Source organism: Archocentrus centrarchus, chromosome 11 (genome assembly GCF_007364275.1).
Source record: "Archocentrus centrarchus isolate MPI-CPG fArcCen1 chromosome 11, fArcCen1, whole genome shotgun sequence".
Taxonomy (NCBI): domain Eukaryota; kingdom Metazoa; phylum Chordata; class Actinopteri; order Cichliformes; family Cichlidae; genus Archocentrus; species Archocentrus centrarchus.
The window spans coordinates 24,992,316-25,005,921 of NC_044356.1; the positions used below are offsets into that span (position 1 = coordinate 24,992,316).

The 13,606-nt window shown below is 42.4% G+C and overlaps 2 protein-coding genes across 3 annotated transcripts; one reads left to right on the forward strand and one right to left on the reverse strand.

Annotated features, from left to right (window-relative positions):
• Nucleotides 1-588: 588 nt before the first annotated feature.
• Nucleotides 589-6,714, forward strand: rbbp4 (retinoblastoma binding protein 4). Its single transcript, XM_030740873.1, has 12 exons — nucleotides 589-835; nucleotides 1,450-1,600; nucleotides 1,713-1,858; nucleotides 1,955-2,128; nucleotides 2,395-2,510; nucleotides 3,370-3,530; nucleotides 3,652-3,778; nucleotides 3,971-4,048; nucleotides 5,493-5,569; nucleotides 5,763-5,820; nucleotides 5,899-6,009; nucleotides 6,315-6,714. Exons 1-12 carry the CDS (start codon nucleotides 820-822, stop codon nucleotides 6,375-6,377), a joined length of 1,278 nt encoding a protein of 425 aa, XP_030596733.1. The 5' UTR covers nucleotides 589-819; the 3' UTR covers nucleotides 6,378-6,714.
• A 1,332-nt stretch (nucleotides 6,715-8,046) lies between these two features.
• Nucleotides 8,047-11,983, reverse strand: sync (syncoilin, intermediate filament protein). Of its 2 annotated transcripts, none has more exons than XM_030741584.1 (6): nucleotides 11,804-11,983; nucleotides 9,254-10,827; nucleotides 8,918-9,132; nucleotides 8,568-8,775; nucleotides 8,356-8,480; nucleotides 8,047-8,284 (listed from the first exon to the last, which is right to left on the reverse strand). In XM_030741584.1, the coding sequence occupies exons 2-6, from the start codon at nucleotides 10,769-10,771 to the stop codon at nucleotides 8,236-8,238; spliced, it is 2,115 nt and encodes a 704-aa protein (XP_030597444.1). In that variant the 5' UTR covers nucleotides 10,772-10,827; nucleotides 11,804-11,983; the 3' UTR covers nucleotides 8,047-8,235. The 2 variants fall into 2 exon arrangements, with proteins under 2 accessions (XP_030597444.1, XP_030597446.1); XM_030741586.1 differs by having other exon boundaries at nucleotides 9,254-10,883.
• Nucleotides 11,984-13,606: the final 1,623 nt, after the last annotated feature.

The window sequence follows — 13,606 nt, forward strand, 5'->3', positions numbered from 1 at the left end:
CTCATACTAAAGAGGGAAGTTCGCACTTGACCAATGACAAACATGGAATGTACTGTTGTCTTTTTGCGTGAGTGTAGTGGAACACGACGGTTTCATGTGCTACCTGAACAAAAAAGAAATATAATTAAAGTGATCACCAGAGATCGTTCATTTTATTATTGGCAGTATATGGGGACCACAGGGGCTGGAACTACATATTTTTGAGACTTTACTTTTAATTACAGTTTAATTAAACATTTGCAGCGATAAAACACAGCAAATATTGGTCAGATTTTAAGATTTTTCCCTATAGCTTGATATAGCATAATAAGGAGTGATGTGCTTCTGACAATCAAAATGCACCAAGAGATAAAATAAGCACCTGTGTTTTTTACCTTCATAACCTCCAAATTGTAACAATGTGCTACACTAACGCTGAAAACAATTTTTTTTCTCTCAGTATTCCTATCCATTGTGTATGGTTTGGGACGTGAAAGATAAGCCGACCGTTATTGATATAGCACATTTGTGGCGCTGTTGGGAGCGATCACGTTAGCTACAGCTGCCCCCTGCTGGTCACCATCGCAGTCTGCGCTCACCACGCGCACAGGTGCTGCGCTGTGATTGGTGAAAAGACGCCCGTCTCGCTCGTACTGAGCGCGCGAATGCACCCATATCTGTGAGAGTCGGCTGCTAGTTAGCTAGTTGTTAGCCTATCGTTGTGCCTGTAGTGGGTTCTGCAGGCACACCGGAGGGCTAGTTTCTACGGGGCTCATTGGGTTCTACAGCTTGAAGAAACCGTAGGTTTGAGTATTCTGTCAGCAACGTGAGAACCACACAATGGCAGACAAAGAAGGTAGAGTATTTTATTAAGATCTACTCAGTACGCAATAAGAAACGAAGCTATTTGACGCGTCTCAGCTTGTTGCCTGGTTAGCTTAACGCAAGCTGCCTGTGGCTCTTGTGTTACTCTGTAACAGTCAGTAGAAGCGGGTAAAATATAAGTGTGTGAAGGGTAATACACCGGATTCAAAGGTCGGATCTTGTTTAAGCACTGTTTCTCACCCACTGGGGTTCTGTTTTGTGTACGAATAGCAAGCGAGGGCAGAGGTGAAGAAGAGACTTCCGCCGAAATTCGGTTGTTTTATGGTTATGCTAACGCTGTACCAAGGGGCACGAACAATGAGAAGATTCTCAAAACACTGATCCATCCCGCTACACACTGAGGGCTGTCAGGTTAATAATCAAATAATATAAATGCGAAATTTGTCGTCTGCAAACCCTAACATTTAAAAGTTGTTGATGTGGATGGATGGACGCCAAACTGGTAGCTTCCCTAATATTAACCTGACAACCTTAGCTGGTGAAAGCTGTAGACGTACCTGACGGGTGTTTTTAACTAAATAAAAAGTGCAGTATTGCTGTGTGTCCAATTATAACCCCTGGTTCTGTCACCACTTTGTCGTCTAGCTGGTGCTTTTGACGATGCAGTGGAGGAGAGGGTCATCAATGAAGAGTATAAGATCTGGAAGAAAAACACCCCCTTTTTATATGACCTGGTTATGACCCATGCCTTAGAGTGGCCCAGCCTCACTGCTCAGTGGCTACCCGATGTCTCAAGGTGGAGTGATTTACACATTTGGCCAGTAGTATTTCTCATTTTGCTTCTTGGGAACATGCAGGAAAGTGGCATTAATGATTAAACCGTTTTTTGTTTTTTTTTCCCCTTCCAGGCCAGAGGGGAAGGACTACAGTGTTCACCGCCTTGTTTTGGGCACTCACACTTCTGATGAGCAGAATCACCTGGTTATTGCTAGTGTGCAGCTGCCCAATGATGATGCCCAGTTTGACGCCTCACAATATGACAGTGAAAAAGGAGGTGGGGAAATACTGAAAAAAAATGCATAATGATGCATTAACTTAATAATGTATATATCTGTAGCATACAAACATATTTCTTTGTATTTCCCTGAAGAGTTTGGAGGCTTTGGCTCAGTCAGCGGCAAGATCGAGATTGAGATCAAGATCAATCATGAAGGAGAAGTGAACCGTGCCCGCTATATGCCCCAGAATCCGTGCATCATTGCCACTAAGACCCCCACCTCAGATGTGCTTGTGTTTGATTACACCAAGCATCCCTCAAAGCCAGGTACATCAGTCAAAGTACAATACACTGCTAAAGATAGCATGTTTTTGAGTACATTGGGAAAAAATAGATTATGGTTAGTAGCTTTTTCAAATGCCGGCAGGTATTAAAACTGATCAAAATTGAGCAAGTGCCACCACCTGGCGGCCATAACACCTCTGCTCACTCATTTGGGCAATTATATTGAAGCATCACTAGTCAAAAGAAAAACTAACTTTCTCTCTTATGGTGTCTGTGAATTGACAGTCAGTTTATCATGCTGTCCACAGATGCTTCAGGAGAGTGTCGCCCTGATCTGCGTCTCAGAGGCCACCAGAAAGAAGGCTACGGTCTGTCCTGGAATGCAAACCTGTCAGGCTGCCTCCTTAGTGCGTCAGATGATCATGTAAGAGAAAGTTCTTGTTTCATTAGGAAATGACAAATATTTTTCAGTATTTTTGGGAGTTAAAGTACATCAGTCGTTTTTAGTGGCAAATATTTCTAGTGGAATGTTATGAGATAATAGGGTACCCTGACAGTATGATTTCCAATACTCTAATAAAAAATATAATATTTTGTCAGACCACCTTTAGCTTTGATGATGGCGTGCATTCACTGTTGCATCCATTTGATAAGTGTATGTAGTCTCACAACATTTCCATCCAGAGTTGAATACATTTTTCATCAAGATCTTGTATTAATGATGGGAGAGTCAGACCGCTGAGTAAACTCTTCTCCGGCACACGTCAGTGGGCTCTGCGGTGGCCAATCTGTGTGTGAAAATTATGTCTCGTGGCCCCTGAACCACTCTTTCACAATTTGAGCCTTATTGGAACATTAATGCTTATACTCGCTATACTCAGCTGACATCATTTTTGGGGCACATAACATTGCTGAACCTCAGCCTGTACAAGCAACCCCAGATATAAAGATGCCCTCATAGGCTTGTATGGTAGGCATGAAAAATGCATCACATCATCCACCTCTCTTTAGTCTTTATACTTTTATGCCTTTAGTGTATGTTATTGTGTTTTAGGTTTACTCGTTTAAATGAAACGGTTGCAGCTGTAACAATAGTAATTTCCCTTTGGGATCAATAAAGTATTCTGATTCTGATTCTCTCATTGATGCACTGTCACTCTGTCACTCAGCCCAGCCCCAACAGTTAGTTTATCAAACTAGCATTTCTGCTGCCAGCTAATGAGAGAAGCAAAGTCCAGTGTGTTAACGTGGTTTTTGTATCTCCCATGTTTTCTGTATCTTAGACCATATGTCTCTGGGACATCAGTGCCGTGCCAAAAGAGGGCAAGATAGTAGATGCAAAGACAATCTTCACTGGTCATACTGCTGTGGTGGAAGACGTCTCCTGGCACCTGCTTCACGAGTCACTCTTTGGTTCTGTAGCAGATGATCAGATGCTTATGATGTAAGACTCTGAGTGCTTGGTCAAATACAAGGGCCAGAAGAAGAATAGACACACCGTCACCATGTGTTGTTTTTCAAATGGTGCAAAAGGATGACCATCAACCTGCCTCTTTTCTCTTTAGCTGGGACACTCGTTCAAACAATACCTCCAAAGCCAGCCATGCAGTAGATGCCCACACAGCAGAGGTCAACTGTTTGTCATTTAACCCTTACAGTGAATTCATCCTTGCCACCGGCTCAGCAGACAAGGTGATACAATACTCCACCGCGTCTTAACTGTTACTGTTTAATTAACAGCAGGGCTTTGAACTCTGAAACTGTGCATTTTGTAACTGTTGACTGAATAATTCTGATGATATCGTTACAGTTTTGTTACTGTGGCGTTATCACAGAGATCAGGAAAATTTAGCAGGCATGTTGTAATACGTCTTCCGCCCACAGACTGTGGCTCTCTGGGACCTGAGAAACCTGAAGCTAAAGCTGCATTCCTTCGAGTCACACAAGGATGAGATCTTCCAGGTAAGACATTTATTTTCATGAATCAAATTTTACTGAAATAAGGAAAGTAGCCGGTGGTGCAGTGGTCTCATTTTGTTTATTTTATATTAATCTGAATCTGCAAAATTATGATATTAAAGAAATAAACCTAATGTAGTACACCTCATGGCTCTCTTTAGACTCACCCTTGCAGGCTGCAGGTATCACTGCAAGGGAAAATGGGACTGCTGCCTTTACCCTGCAGCTGGCTACCAAAATTAAATAACAAACTAAGTTAGCAGTTTATCTGCATACATATCCTTTATTTGAGCTTCTGTAGCTTTATTTTAGTTTTTTTTTTTTTGTTTTTTTTTTGCTCTGCGAAATAAACAGTGGTGGGCGGGAGCCACTGAAAAGATGCTTTTCTTCACCTTTGAGCTTGTTGGACAAACAGGTGGTTTGATTAAGGACTCCTGCTGGCTGTAAAGGTTTTAATCTTGATTACAGTAAGAAACACTGCTGTTGTGGATGCTAGAAAACGTTAGCGCAGCGTCTTGGTAAGGGCTCGACTTCTTTGCTGTTGACTGTGTCCACATTAAACTATGACAGCATCATCTTTGCTGCTGTGTTATCAGTCGTCTTGTTGAGAAAAGCAGGGGCTGCTTGGCCTTAATCTTGTAAAACTTTTAGGAGCAAATCTGTGAATTAAAAATATGTTTCTATTGCAATTTTAGTCACAAATATGGGTCAAACACTGGCGCTTACATGGTGTTAACTGAGCGCTGCAGAGCAGAGGATTAATCGAAGCATTGAAGCAAAAGAATTTGCATCAAGGATTTTTTTTGTAATCTAGTTATTTGAATTACATGATGAATCACTGCAGCCCTGAAGTGAACATCCTTGGACTCTACGAATGGGCGTTCCTCAGGAGGCATTTGAAATAAAATTCTCCCTTTTTGCTTATTATTAATCTGCTGGGTGATCATTCAGATGTTGGCAGTTTTCTTCCACCTAAATCAAAATGGTAAATCAGAGTGTAATTACAGTAACGGCAATTAAATGAGAAGTTAGTCACACTAATGGCATTTAATCTGTTGTAATAATTATTGCAAATTCTGTTTTAAAAAAAAAACAAAAAACAGATGCAACCCATTAGGTACTTAAAAAAATCCTACTGTACATCCCTTTTAGTCATAGTAGCGGCAGGCGGCCTCTTCAGTCGGTGTCCAATGCTTTGCAGCCATCGAGAAGTGTCAGCAGCTGTTTTTAGAACAAATTCAGCTTGGATTTAAAGACAACAGGAAGTTGTGACAGCTTAAATTGCCAGGCGATATTGCTGATTTGTCAGAGTTGTCATAATTCCAAAGAAGTGAAACGGCAACTCAAGAGATTCACATTCATGACAAATTCTTAATGACCAGCCTTTTACTGTTGAATGTGTGCGTTCCTTTTCACCTTCAACTGCTTTAAATTCTCTTTGTTTAAGGTTCAGTGGTCACCTCATAATGAAACCATATTAGCATCCAGTGGAACTGACCGCCGCCTCAACGTCTGGGATCTCAGGTACACCCACCCCATCCCACCCCCCCGCTGTAGCAATAATGTACCATTACACCCATAGTGCAGTCAGTACAGTAATTTGAAATATGCCTTCTTAAAAACAGATGACTTGGAAGGCTCGGTTGACCATTGAAACATGTGGCACAGTGTACTGTAGCATTGGTACAAAGTTTAACTGTCATGTCTCCTTGTGCAGTAAAATTGGAGAGGAGCAGTCTCCAGAAGATGCAGAGGACGGCCCGCCTGAGCTACTGGTGAGACTCGAATGCTGCGGAAATGTCACCATCTTTCATTGATGTTTACCAAAATGTGGCTTCTCATCTCTCCACTAGTTTATCCATGGAGGACATACAGCCAAGATTTCTGACTTCTCCTGGAACCCCAATGAACCTTGGGTCATCTGTTCTGTGTCTGAGGACAACATCATGCAAGTGTGGCAAATGGTAAGGCAGCTGCGGAGCTCTACCTTGTACCATATTGTTCTACAAGGAATTTTTCCCCTTGGGAAATGACTGGTTTCAGGTACTGTTCCCTTTAGAGGTGTGTGTGTGTGTTCCATCTGCTAGTAGTGCGCTTCCTGTAAGACTGTACTGTAATAAGTGTCAGGAAAGCTAGCAGTTGGCTCTGCTAGCCCCACAGTTCAGTTTTTTTCTGGTTATATTAAAGAGTTGCTTCTGATTTTTAAATATGTCTTAAGTCACAGAGTATGGCCTGATGCTGAATGACTGATACTGATTTCTCCTTCTAGGCTGAGAACATCTACAATGATGAAGAACCTGAGAATACAACGGAAAGTGAAGCCACCGTGTAACACCTCCCCCTGCTGTGTGCATTCACGTACAGCCTCATCAAAATGCAGCTGCTTCTGCCATCCTGCTCTGCCTCCAGAGGGGACACTGTGTGCTGCAGATGACTAAATACTAGAAAGAGAGTATTTGAGTGTAGCTGCTTTGTTTTGGAACACTGAAAGTGACTCGTTTTAGTAACTTGCTGCCTGAAGAATTTCACCCTATTTGGTTTTTTTTTTTTTTCCCAGTGCACTTATATATAATCTATATTTTTGTAATCCGACTGTCTCTTCCGTGTACATTGCTGTATTTTAAACAATGCTTTTTTTTCCCCCAATAAAGTGTTATTATACAATCTAAGGTGGTTATAGTCATGGTAACAATGTTATTTAAGTAAAATGCTAGCCAGCATTGAACACAGTGCACAGAAATGTGACTTTGTTGCAGAGGTTGTTTTGAAGACTAACATGTAACTAAAATCTTATTGCTTCAGTCTACCTAATTCTTCTGGACCACAGATAATGTAAGAAAGGCTTAAGTATTTAAACTGAGCGTGATGAGCAGGGGTGAAGCATGCCTGTGATTGACAGGTGTTAGTCTGAAGATTCCCTGGGCACTCCTCGTTTCTTACTCTTATAATGACAATAATGAGCTTGATGTTTTGAATCAGTATGACCTGAAAGAAGTAGTAGTTGTTTGTTTGCTATCCATAACTCAAAATTTCAAGTTGGCTCGGCCAATCAGTAAGCCCCGTGAAGGAGGTCATTTTCTAGTTACCTGGAAGCAGAAGACGCAAACACATGCGCACTCAAAATCAGGGTGGCGGTAGTATCTGAGCTACCAGCATACAGCAAATATGAACAAATTGTCAGGATTTTGACTTTTGAATCTCTTCTAGTGACTAACTGCATAAAAGGTAATCAATGTGTTCATGTTGAACTGTTGGACAGCTGATGTCTTCCGTCTGCTGCTTCCAGGTAACGAGGAAATGACGTACCTTCACAGATCGTTCTGATTGGTAGAGCTAGCTTTAAATTTTGACTAATTGACTCAAAAACTTGTGATACTTAAAGTTTTGAGTTACAGATGGCATTTTTTTTCCTCTTGTGGAAACGAGCTTCTGTATCCATAGTTGAGGGCCATTGCATACACATACAGCCAGAAGTTTTAGAATCAGAGGTGTCACTCCGTGCTGGCCGTTAAAAAGGGTGGTTTTACTTTTCAGGCCTGGAAAGTACACCCTCCTTTTAAACTAAAAAAATTTGGTAAGTCTGTATTTAGTTAAATTATGTGGTCCCACCTCCAGTTTCAAGCATGTGTGTGTTTAATGTTTTGCAGTTGTACAGAGAGAGCGTTCTCAATTTAATAAAACATCTTTAACCAGTCATTGGATCCATAAGTCTGTGCAAACCGTGTTTCCATGCACAAGGATCATCATCTTGCCAAGTGCACATGCGTTTTAACACAGTTTAGTGAAAGAGTCGGTAACACTTCATCACACTTTGCTCAGACCTTTTTGTGTTGTGACAGTTTGGTACTTTCCTGTCTCTGGAGCTTACTCATCCTACTTGTCTGTGTCCCACTGTTTAGTTCTTCAGACGTGTTGGCCTTATAAGTACAAGAAACCCACTCTGCTCTTTAGCAGCAGACATGAACTTATCAGTGGCACTTAGATTACAAAGAACAGAAGGCCTTTATTCATAACAAAACCCATTCTACAGGCTGCAGTCTATCTTTACAAACTCTTCTATTAAAAAACAAAGGTCAATCTCAGTTTTGTCGTGTAACAGCATGTTTGTATAAAGTGCATTTGTCAAACCTTTGGAGTTTACTATGTTTGCTTAATAAACCACACAAGCTCTTTTTTTAAATGAAGAACAGTCATGTTTTCTCCTCATCATCACCCTTGTTATGGTCCTCAATAGCATCTCTGTGAAGAAAAAAACCTAGTTACAGGCTTAACGGTTTGAAAGTATGGTGCAGACTTGATGAATGGATTACCTGCAAAGCAGGAGCTGCTCAGCAAGGCTATCTCTCAACTCCTTGATCTCTTTAGTTTTTCTCTTCTGAATCTTTAACTCAGTCTTCAGCTCTCTGCTGCTCTCCTCCAGGAAGTGCACTGTCTCCTGAAAGGCAGGGATAACATCAGTGTTTAGTGTCATCCGACCCTACTTTTTTCCCCCTATTTTGCTTCTCTCAGTCATCTTGCTTACCTTGTACTGTCCCACATTTTCTCTTCTTTGCATGTGGATTAGTTTGAGTTTCTCCTCCAAACACGCCCTCTGCAGCTTCAGTTTTTCTATCTCCTCCCTCAGAGGTCTCAGCTGGGCCCTCAGCTCCTGGGCTTGCTCTTTGGCTTTAACCAGTGCACCAGCTGTTGCTTCTCTTCTTTTCAGCAGTGCAAGCAAAATTGGCTCATACCTGGAAAAGCAAACCACAGAAATATTAAATATTTTATAGCCAATCACTGGGTTTTTATGGCTAAAAATATGGCACTATCAAAGGTCTTCAAGTGTCAAAAGGAAGGAATAAACACATGTTTTAGCAGTTACAGTCATTGTACCTGTCCTCTAGTGCTCTCAGTCCACCCTGCAGATACTGCTGTATGTCCCCACATGAATGCCTCCTACATTCAGTCAGCTCCTCTGCAGTGTTGGGAGTCTGACTGGAGCTCTGGTCCTGAAGCTTTGCAATCAGGTCTGAGAGCTGTTGTTGTTGGGCCAACCTGAGCTGGTAGCCCTCTTCTGTCAGCTGGAGCATCAGGGAGTTCAGCTTCTCCTGGAAGAAATTAATTTAAAGTAAGAAGATGGATGGATGGATGGATGGATGGATGGATGGATGGATGGATGGATGGATGGATGGATTAGAAATGTGATGGATATTTGAATCTTGTTCTTACCTCTTCTCTCTTTAGCAGCTCCACCTCACGGCGCTGGTTGTTCAGAGCTGCCTGGCTGTGGGCGCAGTCCCTCGCCATTGCGAAGAGCCTCCTCTTCAGCTTTCTGAGCTCGTCTTGTAGCCCCTGTCGCTCCAGGTTCACCTTCCACATTCTTCTTTCCTCCTCTGCCCTCTCCTCCCTAAGGCTCTTTATCTCCCTCTTTCTCTCCTCCCTTCTTCCTTCTTCTTCTTTCTTGAGCACATCCATCAGGTCTGCCACTTTGCTATCAATCCACTCCTCTGTCTCCTCCTCCTCACTTGCCATTTTTGCCTCCTCTTGGCCCTTTTCCCCTCTCAGTTGCAGTACCTCTACCAGCAGCTCAATCCTCCTCTTCTGTAATTGCTGTACCCCTTCTATGCAGTCCTCCATCTGAGTCTGCAAGGCCCCTAATTCTTTCATGCCAGATCCCAGATCTAAGGTGTCTGTCTTGAGTTCACGTCTCTCCTCAGATGGTAGTTCACTGACATTTACATCAGTCTCACTTGCATCTTCCATTGTTTCCATGCGTTCTTCAAATACATGTCCAGGCTTTGTCCCCTCACAGTACACTGGGTCCTTTTCTGCTGGTGTTCCTGAAAATCCGAACCCCTTATCTGTTTTTAGATGACCTGGCCTTTCTAATCTTTCCACAGAGAACCCACCCATCATAACACAGCCAGACAAATCTTTCTGCTGGCTGCGATTTGTTGTTGAACCTGCTGTCATTCTGTTCCCGTTGTCCTTGGAAACCTGACCTTCTTCCCAGGAATCTAATTGCATTGGCTGGATCTCCATCTTTAATGGCCTCTCTTGCTGAATGGGCACCAGTGTTGTACCTCTGTAAAGCTGAGGGTTCTTGTTAATGTGTACATATTCTTGGCTTTCATCTGTAACCCAGTCTTGGGGTTCAAAGTCCATGCCAGCTTCTTCCATGCAGCTCTCCAGCATGGCTAGCATCCCTAACAGCTGGCCTTCATATTCCACCATGGTCTTGCTCAGTTTGTTACCTGCTGAGGTCAGAGGCATTTCTGTCTGGTGAGAACGTTCTGATGTCACTCCACACCTGTTGAATAGAGTGCCCATGTTTTGCAACTGGCCTTGCACAGGCTTTTCTTCTGTACCAGTCCCATCTATGTGTGTGTCAATGTAGCTAGTTGAGAGATAAGCTTGGGGGCATTTCCATGTTTCTCCGTACTTTTCCACTGTAACTTCCTCTTTGCCCTGACCATGACTGGATTCGGTCAGATTTGCTTCAGTGTATTGAGAACCAAAGGAAATACCGGTGAGCTCCTCGCAGCTCTTCAGTAAGTCATCCATCTCCTGTAGGTATGGCTTTATTAAAGATGATTGCTTTAGCTGCGTTCCTGTGAAGGTGACGCCATGTAGGTCTGTGTTGCACTCTCCTTGTTCCATGAGGGCTCTCTCTGGTTCCCCCTCCTCTTCCTTAATGAAGAGTGGCTCGAACCCAGAGGATGAAATCTTATCATCTAGGTCATCCATCTGTTCGGCTTAATTCTCGTTGCCCGTTTTGATGAAGAAGTCTCCTTCAGAAAGGCCTGTTAAGCCAGATGAATACATTAGGCAATCTCTGGCTTATAGCTGTAGATGAGGCCTGGCTTAAAATGATGACATGTCAAGATACAATAGGGGCCGGGTTAATGTTTTGGCCAGACTTGTAAGCTATGTTGATGTCATTAGCACATGTGGGCATGTGGAGGCATGGTTTAGCAGGGTATGCTACCGACAGCTGTTCCCTTAGGCCAGGTGCCACGGGCACCAATTCAGTGCTTGGCCATGGTCAAAACACACCTCAGACAAGCATGCATTCGATGAACACCAAACCAGTATTAATATAAACACACACAGACAGCTTTCATCTGAAGTTCCAGCAAATGGCATTACACAGATTACATTAGCAAGCAGATTATCATAACATGTCATTGTGCCTGTCGATGGATAGGCATTTGGACTCTCCCCCTGCCGAATAATGCAGCTGTAATTTTACCCTTTGAGGTGTTTGCCAAGACTATCCAGATACTCCCCAAGAGTAAATTGATCAGATTGACCCAATCGTATCATCAGGCAGAGAGTTACAATCCAGAAAGGGCGTCGAAGACAAGGTTCATGTGATAGTTGCAGTTTCTTGGCTAGAACCATCTAAAAGTAAAATTCAAGATGCAAATCTTGTGTTTATATTGAACTGGGTCAGTTAATTGAAATGCTGAGTGGATTTACATTCAGGAGCTAGAAATGTTGTTCTTTCATTGACGTCTTTGACTGCTTACAGAACAAAGCTCTGCGGAAGATATGGCAGCTGTCTTTTTGCAGGACAGGTGTTGGCATAAGGCACAACACCCGGAGACACTGGCCTGCATTTGATGTCCATTTTACACCAAAACTTTTCCTGTCAGTTAAACAACGGCAAGAGTAAAAAACACAAACAAAACTGCATTATAAACAACAGCAGAAAGTTCATGAATGTATAATTAACATAAACCATCATATGTCAACATCACCAATAACTGAGCTTACCTCTCAGCATATGATTCCTTTTTCTCTGTCTTCCTGCTGTTTCCTGATGATGAATCTACTGAGCGAGAATAAAATCGATGAGTTGTGGTTCAAACGAGAAAAGCGAGTGTCAAAGAATGAGTGGGAGCAGTGAGTGCAGACGAACTGAGAGAGGCGGGGGGGTAAGACAGTTGACCCAGCCTCCTCTCACTCAGTCACTGTGCTGCTATGCGTGACCATGACTACCTTGGGTCTGTTTAGGTTTATTAATAAACACTGGGCAGGGAGAAAGAGGAGGCACAGCAGGCTGGCTGTTTCAACCCAAGAGTATGAGGTTCCATTTGTGGCAAAATTCACATGTGCACTTTTTATGCCAACTGAAAATGTGACAAAACTTTTGTCTTTGAACTCTGGACTGTATTTCAGATGTTACACAACTCTTTTAACAAACACACCTGACAAAACAATTGTCTGTAAAATGAAATCAACACTGAAGTGCAGAAAACTGCCAGAGACTTACAGTAAGGGCCTTTCACCTAGCAGCATGTGCTGTGCTGCTCTCTGAAACCCATTCTTTTCTGTGGCTTTCCCCACACAATAACAGTTTCCCTCTGCATAGAGCAAAGTGCAGCACAAGTGTGCTGGCTCGGGAGCGCTCGTGCATGCTGCAGTTGAAGTTTGACTGTGGCACAGTGTAATGAATGTTTGAGTGAGCAATAGCATTGCAGAATGACAGGGAACGGCTCTGTATAGTACATGTAAAGACCATGAGTGGCCACAAAAAAACGACGTAGTACAGAGTTCGGTTCAATCTAAAGGTGCCAGTATACACGCCGCATTGGTGACTTTGCATGCCACCAGCAATGCCACATCCATTTATGCTTGGTGTTACAGAGCCAGGCCATAGGTGTCACCCTTCAGACAATACTGCCACATCATCCTATATCTGCTGATATTGGATGATGTGATATATACAGCGCTTAACTCTCCCAATATGATAGGACTTTTAATGTGCCCAGCTTTTACAGCATTAAAAGACATGTTTACAGCCTTGTACATAAAAACATTATAGGTAGGTGTCCCAACACAGGCAGTGTTTTCTGCCTGTGTTATCTCCCAGCCCTCACCCCTGGTAACTGCCACTCTGTAGCTAATATCCTGGATAGTCCTCCTTTCTGAAGTTTACAAAATGCACCTAATGTTTTATTTAGTATCACCTGAAATGAGCCACTGAGACCATAAACTCACCAGCAAAGTGTTTACACTTTGTTTCACATTAGAGGTCATTTTTCCATAGACTTCCATGTCTATGAAAAATGACCTCCTGGTGACCTTTAAAAATAATGGAGAAACTTTAAAACACTTCCACACTGGCTTCTTTTTTCAGGCCCAATGGTTCCACCATTATACTGTCAAAGGTTTTGTCATATCATGTGAGTAATCAACATACAGTAGATGGTCTATTTGTCAACTAAAGTACTGTTCAGAGTAAAAAAAGACATACTCAGTGGGACAGCTGCACATATGAACATGATTTTGGCACTAACAGAACCTCATACAAGACTTAAAGGGCTTGCCAAGGTGGCTCTTTAAGAATGACACTAAACCTAGAGTAGTTACATTTGGTCTCATTTTACACTTGTTAAAAGTTGGAGGTGTTTTTTCTTTTAATTTTTGTTTATTTTCTTGAATTATTCAATATAATTTTGTCATATTCGCTCTCATTTTCTTTTGCTGTATAGTAAAAACAAGGGCATCAAACTCAGGAAGCTCAGTCTTTACATCTTTAATATCAGGGAGACTTGAGGCTTCCATTATGGCTGC

Coding starts and splice junctions, on each gene's coding strand:
- rbbp4 (XM_030740873.1), top strand. Junction 4,049..5,492: donor ACAAGGATGAGATCTTCCAG/GTAAGACATTTA, acceptor TCTTTGTTTAAG/GTTCAGTGGTCACCTCATAA. Junction 5,570..5,762: donor CTCAACGTCTGGGATCTCAG/GTACACCCACCC, acceptor CTCCTTGTGCAG/TAAAATTGGAGAGGAGCAGT.
- sync (XM_030741584.1), bottom strand. CDS start 10,771: ATGGATGACCTAGATGATAAGATTTCATCCTCTGGGTTCGAGCCACTC. Junction 8,481..8,567: donor AAAATGTGGGACAGTACAAG/GTAAGCAAGATG, acceptor CCTGCCTTTCAG/GAGACAGTGCACTTCCTGGA. Junction 8,285..8,355: donor GAGCAGCTCCTGCTTTGCAG/GTAATCCATTCA, acceptor TTTTCTTCACAG/AGATGCTATTGAGGACCATA.